Source organism: Petromyzon marinus, unplaced genomic scaffold (genome assembly GCF_048934315.1).
Source record: "Petromyzon marinus isolate PM22_M1 ecotype Great Lakes invasive population unplaced genomic scaffold, UKy_Petmar_22M1.pri1.0 PM_Scaffold_577, whole genome shotgun sequence".
Lineage (NCBI taxonomy): Eukaryota > Metazoa > Chordata > Hyperoartia > Petromyzontiformes > Petromyzontidae > Petromyzon > Petromyzon marinus.
Genome location: NW_027423587.1, coordinates 33,492 through 45,014, shown reverse-complemented (window position 1 = coordinate 45,014; position 11,523 = coordinate 33,492). Strand labels below are relative to the sequence as shown.

Below are 11,523 nucleotides of genomic sequence, written 5' to 3'. Positions count from 1 at the left end.
CTGCTCGTATTGCAAGACCCTCGCTCGTTTATCAAATTAATATTTATTAAAAATGTTGCTTGTCTTGTAAAACACTCGCAGACCAAGTTACTCGCAATCCAAGGTTTTACTGTATATGCCGCTCTCTAACAGCACTTGGCCCAGCGGTCTGTTAAGACTATACGGGGGATCTTTTTTGTCTGCGTGCAGGTGTTGATCCAGGGGCTGCAGCATTTAAACCGCGCGATGCACGACGACATCGTGTGCGTGGAGATGTTCCCCGAGGAGCGCTGGGTTGCCCCCTCCTCGCTGGTCCTGCACGATGAGGGCGTCGCAGGGGACGTTGCAGAAGAGAATGAAGAGGATGTGGTGAGTGGAGCGTCAACACTGCCGAACCAAAATCAAACCCAGACACCTGCAGTGTGCGTGTCTCTCGCCCCGTGGTCGCATGGATTTTTCTCCAGGTCCTCCGGCTTTTCCCTCCACAGTTACAATCTGACATGCACTTAGAGTATGTGGCTGCTATCAATTTCAAATGTGATAAGATACTTCACTGAACGATCATTTGTGGCCAGGTCACTTAAAAAGAGCTATAGAGCTCTCAGGGTCCTTACCTGGTAAAGTTATTTAGTTTATAGTTTTTAAATAGTTTTAATATAAATTTTGATTTAAAGCTTTCGTGACTGCAGTAATTCATATTCTTAGTTTTTTTTCGGTAAAGTCACGTTGAAGGGAAACAACAAAATAATAAAATATATAAAACAATAAAAAAAATTCTCACGACGTTTCGACCATAGCTCAAACGGTCGTCTTCAGGTGTGTTGGTTTGCATAAATTTATTTTTAAACGGCGCATTTATTTATTTATAAAAACGTTAGCGCCACGCGCAACGATTTGGCAGTTTATTTAGGACTAGCCCATCTATATTCTGAAAAGAGGAGGGGGGAGACGAAATTTTTTATAATGTATGCTGTCTGAAAGCCACTGTAAGCGTGAACAATCAATTAAGACCTGAAATGGTTTATCAAATCTTTCCAATGATTGCTAAGATAGAATCCATTTTCTCGGTTGAAATTGTCTCTGTGCTTGTATATGTGGATAGCCTCATGAACGAATCTCTCATGGAAGCCAGATGGCTTACAAAGAACCTCTGTCTTGGAAAAGTCAATGGCATGTGAGCCTACTGAATTAGAACAATGATCTGCCACGGCTGAGGTGTTGGTCTTACCGTGTTTAAGGTCTGCTTTGTGTTCACGAATGCGGTCCGAGACATGGCGTTTGGTTTCTCCAATGTAACTACTACCACAGAGGCAACTTAGTTTGTAGACACCAGGGTATTGTATGTCCGGAATCACATCTTTTACAGACGAAACCAGATCACGGATTTTATGTAATGTGTTGAAACGGACCTGGATCTTGTGTTTATTCAGGATTTTGGATATCTTTTTTGTGACCCCCGCAATGTAGGGTAAAGTGATGGTTTTGAAAGGCTCCTCAAGAGGGTTCTTCTTCATGGTTTGAGTGATAGCTTTGCGGATTGTATAGTCGGAGTAACCATTAGCCCTAAGAGCTTGGTGTACGTGCTTGAGTTCACTGCTTATGTGTTCCTGGTCGGATATGCATTGGGCTCTATGATACAGAGTCTTGATGAGAGAATTCTTCTGTGATGGATGGTGGTGGGAATCCGGTTTCAGATAAGCATCCGTATGGGTAGCTTTCCTGTAGACAGAGTGGCTCATTGAACCATCAGGTCTCTTTTTAATTAGGACATCCAAAAAAGGTATCTTGCCATCTATTTCGACTTCCATGGTAAATCTGATGGCTGGGTGTATGGAATTGATGTGGTCGAAGAATTGGTCTAGAGCAAGCCGGCCATGTGGCCAGATGACAAAAGTGTCATCCACGTACCTCTTCCATAAGGTTGGGCGCAGAGTGGCAGTCTGGATGGCGTCAGTCTCAAATTTCTCCATGAAAATGTTAGCTATAACTGGAGAAAGGGGGGAGCCCATTGGTGTGCCCTCAGTTTGTTTGTAGAAAGTTCCATTCCAAGTGAAGTATGTATTGGTTAAACAGTGTCTCACCAGGGGGGGGTACCTCAGTGTTTAGTCCTTGATGAACCAAGTCTTCAATGATTGCAATGGTGTCAGGTACAGGAACCTTGGTGAATAAGGAAACTACATCAAAACTGATAAGCAGGTCGTCTGGGGACAGGGAAATACCCTTGATTGTCGATACCAGATGAGTCGAATTTTGTACCACAGAGGTGGTCTTTCCAGTGAAAGGACGCAGGATTTCAGACAAAAAACGAGCTAGTTTGTAGGTGGGGGAGCCGATAGTAGAGACTATGGGACGAAGGGGTGTATCTACTTTATGTATTTTTGGTAAGCCGTATAATCTTGGTGGCCTGGCAGCAGAAGGTTTCAACGAAAACTGTTTAGATTGATCAATTAATGCGGTTGAATCAGAAATTATTTTGTTGGTTTGTGTGACGAGGCTGTTGGTGGGATCTCTTTTTATTTGTGTATAACTACCATCGTCGAGTAATTCTTTAATTTTGTTGTTGTATTCTATTTTATCCATGATGACAGTAGCATTGCCTTTGTCAGCTGAGAGGACTACAATATCATTCCTCTTTTTTAATTTATATAATTCAAAACGCTCATCTTTGCTGAGGTTGCTAGCTGGCATCTTAGCGTTTTTGAGGGTTGCAGCGATTTCAGATCTTGCTACGTCTGCAGCGATGTGACCCAGGCCCCTGAGAGCAACGTCTACTTGGGCAATTATATCATTAACTGGTATGTGTTTAGGTGTGACTGCAAAGTTTAGACCTTTAGCTAAAACGGATTTCAGACCATCGGAAATAGAACTGTTACTGCGATTAATTACGACTTTATTAACGTCTAACTTTTTGGTGTGTGGGTCCGGTCTTTTGTTGAAGAGGAGGTTAAATTTGGAAATCAGGTTTTCCTTACATTTGGTCGACATAGTAGCAGCTGAAGAGGCAGTCATATTGTCTACATGTTCCCAATCCGATGTGGACATTATTGCCGTCAATGATAAGTGTGATTTGTAGAGTGTCTTGTCTAACTGATCTAGTTGTGTGCGTATAAGTCTGATTTTTCAAGTACGGCTTGGAGGGGACGGTTTTCTTTGACTCTAAAGATCTCAAGCTCAACGTTACCTTCGACGAGGAGGTAGGGCATGTGTTCACTTAACTGGGAGGCATTGGCATTTCCCGAACGGCTGAATTCTGCATTTAAACCCAGGACTGGCTTAATGCACTGGGACCCAAGCCCCCTGACCATCTCTCTACGATTAGGTTTCTATCAGACACACAGACACTTGGTTTAAGGTGGAAGAACGCAGTGAGATACGAAGCTCCGTTTTTTTTGCCATTTGGCAGTGCGGACTATTACAGAGGAAGTTACACCGGTGGATACATTAGAGCCGGATGGCTCACAGGGCTATACCAAAATAAACTGAAACTGAATTAAATGATGTAAATGCGTTTCAAATATAAAACTGTCACAATTAAATTTGCTTTGGAAATAACTGCCATGACGGAGCCCGTATTGTCACGGAGAGGACATCACATTAAAAATACAGTAAAATCCTTCAGATCCGGAAGAATTATAGAGAAAATCTAATGCTTTCTGTAAACAATGAGAAACTCGAAGGGCAGAAAAGTACTTGTAGAATAAAAACAAATGAGAGAAATAGTAGTTGATGCAAAAAGTGATCTCTAGATGGCAAAAAGCACATTTGTCATCAGTGGATCCGGTCCTTTCCAGCATGCCTTGCATGCCGCATTACATTGTCACTCTGCGTGGATAATGCACACAGCCTAATTTGGACCAGAAGCTCAAAAGGGTCAACATTTGCAGCCATATTTTAGGTATGTTCTTAACTGCAATTGTGCACTCCATATAACCTAAGGGGGGTTGCATCTACTCCTTAATGATGGCCAAATAAGGCTTTAAAATTCCTTGGCTGGCCCGCACATCACGATCCCTCGGTTGGTTTGGTCATTGCAGCCATCGGCTTCTCATGCCTGATTTTCAGCTCGCGGTGAGGTGGCCCAAGCGGTATTGCATTCGCTGTGTGTTGTGGAGATTTGTGTTTCAAACTCGGTGGCCACTCCGGTTAATACTGTGGTGTGTCTTCTTTGGTTCTTTCGGTAAAGTCACGTAGAATGAGAATAAAATAATAAATTGATAAAATAAAATAGCACAATAATATTCTCACGACGTTTCGGCCACAACACAAGCGGCCTTCATCAGGTGAAGGGACGAGACTGTGTTGTGGCCGAAACGTCGTGAGAATATTATTGTGTTATTTTATTTTATCAATTTATTATTTTATTCTCATTTTACGTGACTTTACCGAAAGAACCAAAGAAGATGAATCCTTGCAGTCACGAAATCTTTAAATCGAAACTGTGGTGTGTATTAAGCGTAAAATATTTACAGGCTATCCGCTTTAACAGTGGACGTTAAAAGATCCTGTAACGTTATTCATGTGCCAGCATCATGGTCCAAGGTTGGCAAATTACATGCAAATTACTTATTTGGGGAGCACATATCAATCGTTCGCCTCCTTTTACAAAGACGTAGCAGTGACCTTGAATGCAAACGTTTTGAGAATCAGTGAGGCTTTTCTGAGTGACCCATGTAATAGTATAAATAATAACGTTGGGTTTACGTCAATCCGTGCTTGTGTGCAGGGCACTTGGCAGAGAGCAGTCAGCGGTAGTGTAGCGGTTAGCGCTCTGCGCTACGATCCCGGCGACTTGGGTTCGATTCCTTCGCACGGTCAACACCAGTGATGATTATCTGAACCGGTCCTGGGCCTCGCCTAGGTTGACTCGGAACTCAATTGAATGCCTGCTGCGGTGTGTAAACATCGCCACTGGGGAGACAAAGGCGGCCGGGCATGGCGCTGGCAACCCACCCCCTTGTGTGCCGTGCCGGCCTTCATCTGTGCTCCTCGCCAACAGCACTTGCCCCAACAGTCTGTTAAGGCTACATTGGAGATATGTCTTTGTGTTTTGTGTAGGACCCCACGCTGTGCGTGGAGGGCATCGTGCTGAACATGTTCGACCGCGTGTGCGTGCGCGTGTCGCTGGATTCGTCCAACCTGCAGCACCAGCGGATCCGCATGCACCTCGTCCGCCCGGAGGTACTCACCGTGCGGCGCGACGCGCAACCTCGGAATACCACCGATTTGTATTGTGACCATGCTGCTGTTGCTGTTTGCTGCGCCAGCAGTAGTGCACAAAAAACAAACGCTCGCCGCATCGGAACGTCAGCGGGCCGAAAATTAATGGCACAAGCCACAGCATAGCGCTTGTTGCCATGCAACCCAAACTGTGGGACCGTATAGTAAACCCATAGAGACACAGAGATACATAGGAGATACAGAGAGACCCATTATGATTCCTAGAGATTCATAGAGACTCATACAGATACATAGCAGTGCATTAAAAACAAGCTCCTGTACGATTGTGGCCATGCAACCCAAACTATGGACTACATTTTACACCACTGTAGTCTGCGCTCCTTGAATGGAGGGGGTGGCAAGATGACACAAACTCTCTCCTGAGGCTCTACCGAGGCTATCAGACCCATACATTGGCATTTAGCCCCTGAACGTAATACCCTTATAACACAGGAATAAAATATAAACTCCGGTCTTGGATGGAAAAAAATATATGTATAGCTAGCATTTTGAGCTGCAGTCTGTTGTCCTATACCTCCTGTAACTGGCAAATTGGATATAACGCGATGATGAATGTATGAAGGAACGCATTTTTTGTATAACGCGGATCCAAACTGGATATAACTCGGTTGAATGAATGGAACTACGTCGCGCGAGTAGGAATAAGCGGTCGTAACGGCTGCCTCGGCGTAGCATCACACAAGGCGGGATGCTGCTGGATGCTTCTAGATGCTACCCACGTTCCTTAGTCTTTGTTCAGCCTGTGTTACGCATCTCACGCGTTATTGCGGACTGCGCTTTACCCCATATAATATATTATTTATTATAACACGATTTTTCCAAAACGCGGTGTTCTTGAGGTACGCAACTACCGTATTATAGAACAGACTGTATATCCAAAGACTATGGGACACTATCCCTACCTATATCAGTTGTGACTGTCCGTGTGTTTAAATCCAGCTTGAAAACATCGTTATTAATTGGCTTTTCCTGGATTCTGATTGGTTATTACTGTGAGAGGAATCATTATGATTAGCTTTTATTGCATTTTGCATGCTGTGTAAAGTGTCAGTATCACTGTCATTATTGTTATTATCGGCTTTTACTTTATTTCTATTGGCTTGTATCTATACTTGAGTAGTTTTTTAATGTCCAGTGCTTTTTTGGGATATTTCGATATGCAAGGTGCTGTATAAAATAGATTTTTATTATGGCCCTAGTTCATTGCACAAGAAGGGCCATTATCTGAAACGTGACCTATTTAAATGATGAATGCGAGTTCTCAAGATACCAAGCTAAGTCAGGGTGTGGGAGCCTTGGTAGATATCAGATTTCTTAACAAAACTCCATGAGTCTGTTCTGCATGGGTTTCCTCCGGGTTCTCTGGTTTCCTCCCATATCTAAAAATAAGCATGCGTTGAAACTGGTATTAAGGTAGTTTACGTATCGCCATGGGCGGCAGGGTGGCACATTGGTAAACCCTTGTGTCTTGCAGCAAGAAAACTGGGTTTGATTCCCAACTAGAGTGTGTTACTGTGTGGAGTTGTCATCTTCTCTCCCCGTGTTCCTCAAAAGTCTTCAGACTTGGCGAAGTTTTTCAGTGTTAATAAGTGTAATGATAACGTATCACATTTGTTGGAAATACTCGCATATGTGTGTGTGAGAGCATTGGTGTAGTGGTTAGCACGCTGCGCTATGAACCCGGCAACCCAATTCCCACTCACCGCCAACACCAATGAGGATTATCTGAACTGCTGTTTTGCCTACCCAAGGTCAACTCTTTCTTAAATGAGTACCTGGTGCAGTGTGTAAACATCAGCACTGGGGAGAGGTGTTGGCCACTTACCCCCTCGTGGGCCATGCCGCCTAACAGCAGCACAGTCTGTTAAAGGCTTATTTGGGTGACTATCTTTGTTGTACGTTTGTGCCATTTGTGTGTCCGCTGTCACAGATTCCAGGCTACAACCCTGCGGAGTCCACCCCATGGGGCTCGCCTTCTCCCCGGCCTAAGAAACCCAGACAGCACTAGTGTATCGTGGATGCGGTGTCAACAAGATGTCGGAGGAGGTGCATGAGTGGGCACACACTCTGGGTTTTACATCTGCAGAGTTAATTAAGTGTACATTGTGCTCGCAAGCAGAGGTGAACAATTGAAAAAAAAAGCAGTGGCGGTTATGAGAAATGTTTCCCTGAAGTAACAGACGGTTTGCACTCTGAACTTGCAATCCAGAGTTCACCGGTTCTTCGTTCTCCTGGCGCAGCGGTTCAAATGGTAGCGCATTTTTTTTTTTTAGAATTTTTACCTTGCCAACCAGTACAATCAGCCAATTAAGGTGTATACGCGTCAAGATGTATGAAAGGTTTAGGATATCTTATGCCCCACTTCTTTGCCAGCCAAGACACTGACCCCCTTGTGATGAAGGTGATTTCACAAAAATATTGGTTACTGAATCGGTGGTGTGTATTGACTAACGCAGCAGTGTCCAACCCACAAAGCACTGTGATCCATTCTGGTATATCTCAACATGTTCCGTGATCTACCAGCAATATATGACCAACAGTTACCCGGATGGATTTAACCGACTAATAGAACACTGTAGACATGCCAAGTGCTAGTGCGATCTATTGGTTTAAAATATATATTATTAATCCATTAATTCTTAGTCGGGGATTTTGTTTTGCCATCTGCTATAACAAGAATTGCTTTATATTAGAGGTGTTTATTCCTATTTGTCCTGAGATCTACAATCAAAATCTTTTGCGATCATCCACCCATGGATCGCGATTCACATATCGGCTACCACTGATCTAACAGTTGAAAACCAGTTTAACACGTAGGCTTTCGCGACCAATATCCATAACACGGGTTTTTTGGGTTAGATCGCGTAATAAATATTTAAATGTGTCAGTAAACCCGCCACCACCCGACACAGCCAATTCGAAAGGTTTGTCACATTAACAGAACATGCCAATTCGTTACTAGTAACATCACACCGGTGTCTTGGAGAGCAAAGCCACAACATTTACAATCTGAGTACAATGTTTCACCAGTAATTACAACCAGCTTCATCAGGCGACAGCCAGATTCGTGGAGAATCCTCGTTCCTTAATGCGCATGCATAATGTGTGTTGATTAACATATAAATAACCCAATCGGAAATGGATACCCATAGTCATATGCATTCATTGATTCCCCTCCCAATTCGCGAAAGAAGTGCTCACAAGTGATGGCTGTCGCCTGATGAAGCTAGTTAGTGCTGGCGAAATGTTGTACTTAGATTGTAAATGGTGTGGCTTTGCTCTCCAACACACTGGTGGACTGTACTAGTAACGAATTGACATGTTCTGTTTACGTGACAAACCTTACTAATTGGCTGTCGGGTGGTGGTGGGTTTAACAACACATTTATATATTTAAACGATCTAACACATAAAACGTGTATTATAGTTAAAAACCTACAATTGTGCCAGGTTTGGCCTGTCGCAGTGGGCCATTAGGGTGGCCACTCGGAGGGCAAAGCTCTGGGGAATCCGAGCAAGAGCTTCGAAGTATGATTGTGCACGGTGACACCCGCAGGGGTCTCGTGATGGATGGCAAATGGAAGATTTTTTATCGCGAGAGGATTCCCTGCAAGGGATGTTAGGTTACTTATTCTTGTGAGGATGCCATTTACTGTATGAAGGGGCAGCGGTCAGCTGCATAGAACAGAGTATAAAATTCCCCGAGCTGTTGCTGTTTAAATCGTCGGTTTAACGGAGAATTTCACCTCAGGTTTTTTTACACAGCTGCCCCACCCCTCATCGGACTCTGTGCAATCACACAAGGAATGTTTTTGGAAAAATTGTCGGTGTCAGAAAATTATAAGGTTTAATCGTTTACAAATGCGCATTTCGTTACAGCTTCTCTTGTCCTTTAGACGTGCAAAGATAATTTCTGACAAAATATTGACACGTTTTCAATTTTTTTCGTAAATGGTCGTAACTTTGCTCACGTATATACAGTACTTGGGCAATAATTCTGAGCTCCTGGAGTAATGGTAAAGATTTAAGCGAGTTGATGTCTTTGCGACTTTGTGTAAATGTGTTTAACATTTTTTAGCTGAATCGTATATTTACAAGCATGTACACATGAGTTATATGCGTTTATATATAAAATTAAACCGATTTATTTTCCATGCATCTTCTGTTATTTTGGTTACTTTAAGTTACGTTTTCCACTGCTGGATGAACATCTCGCCACGTGATGTTGGATGTCAGGTTTAGTTTGACCATACTTCACCATGCTGGTCGCTGTTGGATGATAATAATGTCCACTTGCAATGCACCACTGCGCAGTATTCACTTGCCTTCGAATCGAGTCCTGCACCGCCGTTTCACATGCAAATTTGATTCTCAATCCCTGGGCCAACTTGCTCCTGATTAGCATGCAATTTGCCACATTTCGATCTCGGAGGTGATTAAATGCGCCGGCTTCCAGGCTTGTTGAGCCGCTCGGAGCCCAATTAACGAAAATTGTTGCCAAAGCAAAAGCGTGAGCTCGAATGTTTGTCCGTGTTCTTTTCAAACCACCAGTCGAACGCCGGCCTCTGCCCACTCCGACCGTGCGGAGGCCCTGGCCGTCGGGGAGGCCCTCATGGTGCCTCACGGCAAACGTGGGGCCCGGGTGGGCGCGTCGACGGTTGATCGCGTACAGGCGGTGCAATGCCCACAAATGAAACATCACACCTTGCTGATCTCGTGTCCAGGAGCATAAACGGTCATCACGCAAACTCCGGTCATCCTCGCAGCAGCAGCTCTTGGCCATCGAACAAAGACGATCACCGCTTCCTTCCGATATTAGAAGCCACGAGCTATGAACGACTCGGAGGTTCGAGCAACCACAGCCGAGTGGGAAGGCAGCAGCAGCCCAGGCGGTGAGCCAGCTCCAAAATCCCCCAAGCACTGAAGTTCTCGATTTAGTACATTGAAAAACACGACAGTAAGTGAAACAACGTAAATCGAAACCAATTTTGCCATTCACTTGAGGGGCCGTCCATAAATGACGTCACGCAATTTTTGACCTCGTCACTCGGCGTCACAAAAAGTCAGACCCCCCCCCCCTCAAATATGGCGTCACAAAGCTCTGCCCCCCCCCAAAACCATATTTCCATTTTGAAAATAAAACATGCTTCAACTATTGCCATTGTAGTGCGTGGCGCTGCACTGATGTAGGAGTGTTATAACAATTAGTGTTATAACAATTCTATACTTAAAGTTGCGCATTTTGATGTGACGTCACATTTCTCAAACCCCCCCCCCTCCCCCACGTCACACATCGTCACAAATGTCTGACCCCTGACCCCCCCCCCCCCCGAGGTGCATGACCGCGTTACCGTGTTCATTCTGTGGTGAAGGGATGAAGAAAAGGAAGAGGGAAAAGCATCCAGCGTCGCCGCACGCAGACAACGTGTATATCACAGTGGTAAAAATATAAAAATACACATATGTAGTGGGTTCCACGGAGACTGGAGACGTCTTTAGAGGCAACACGGTTTATTTGTAACTATGAACAGAACTCCCCTTAACTCCCACTATCTAGGGAGGTACAGCCTCCGGGCTAGCGTGCCCTCGCACTGATCAAACCTGGCTCTCAGCCCTCTGGCTATCTGTGCCCTAGGGGAGGCTAACTGACCCGACCCAGCCAAGGTACGGGTCCTGACCACTGGTCCGAGCTCGGCGCGGCCCTTACAAGGACGTTGGGCTCGAGGTCCCAGGGTCCTAGCTAGGGAGGCTACTCTGACCCGACCCAGCCAAGGTGCGGGTCCTGACCACTGGTCCGCGCTCGGCCCCGACCCTTATAAGGATGTCGGGTCCCAGGGTCCTAGCTAGGATGGTCTTCTGTTCTTCGGAGCACTGCCCCGAGCTGTCCCAGAGGTGCCCCTTTAATACACCTCTCGGGGGCTCTCCGCCCCCGGTGCCGCCCCCTCTCTAGAACCTTCCAGGGGACTCTGGAAGAACCCCCCAACCCCTCACCTGGGGCCTGGCTCTCTCTGTCCTTCCCCAGCTCAGGGTGGCACCCCCTATGGGCTTGTGCCCGCAACTGCAGGTAAGTATACCGACGGTATAGGATGTGCATTTATTACGCTACATCTATGCGAGAGAGGTTGTGGACAAGAGTCTGCTCTGCGGGAAGCAAGCATTGCCATACGAATGAGATGAGCTCGCGTTCGATGCGGGCAGTCTTGAGGACGACCGTCGACAGGCACGCGTGGAGGCACGCCGTGGTCACAGCGCAGCGCCGACTAGTGTAGGTGGTGATGGCCCAGTTGTAGAGAGGAATGCCGGAGCT

The 11,523-nt window shown here is 45.4% G+C and overlaps 1 protein-coding gene across 2 annotated transcripts; it reads left to right on the top strand.

The window, feature by feature from the left end:
* The first annotated feature begins 236 nt into the window (after positions 1-236).
* LOC142923693 (exosome complex exonuclease RRP44-like) lies at positions 237-8,438 on the top strand. 2 transcript variants are annotated; one of them, XM_076064651.1, is made up of 3 exons: positions 237-348; positions 5,035-5,157; positions 7,148-8,438. In XM_076064651.1, the coding sequence occupies exons 1-3, from the start codon at positions 253-255 to the stop codon at positions 7,223-7,225; spliced, it is 297 nt and encodes a 98-aa protein (XP_075920766.1). In that variant the 5' UTR covers positions 237-252; the 3' UTR covers positions 7,226-8,438. The 2 variants fall into 2 exon arrangements, 1 of the variants encoding a protein (XP_075920766.1); XR_012940791.1 differs by lacking the exon at positions 237-348 and adding an exon at positions 2,857-3,173.
* Positions 8,439-11,523: the final 3,085 nt, after the last annotated feature.

Bases quoted from the DNA above. Each gene is read 5' to 3' on its own strand.
- LOC142923693 (XM_076064651.1), top strand. From the start codon at position 253: ATGTTCCCCGAGGAGCGCTGGGTTGCCCCCTCCTCGCTGGTCCTGCAC. The intron at 349-5,034 runs GTGAGTGGAGCG...TGTTTTGTGTAG, and splicing joins AAGAGAATGAAGAGGATGTG to GACCCCACGCTGTGCGTGGA. The intron at 5,158-7,147 runs GTACTCACCGTG...CCGCTGTCACAG, and splicing joins TGCACCTCGTCCGCCCGGAG to ATTCCAGGCTACAACCCTGC.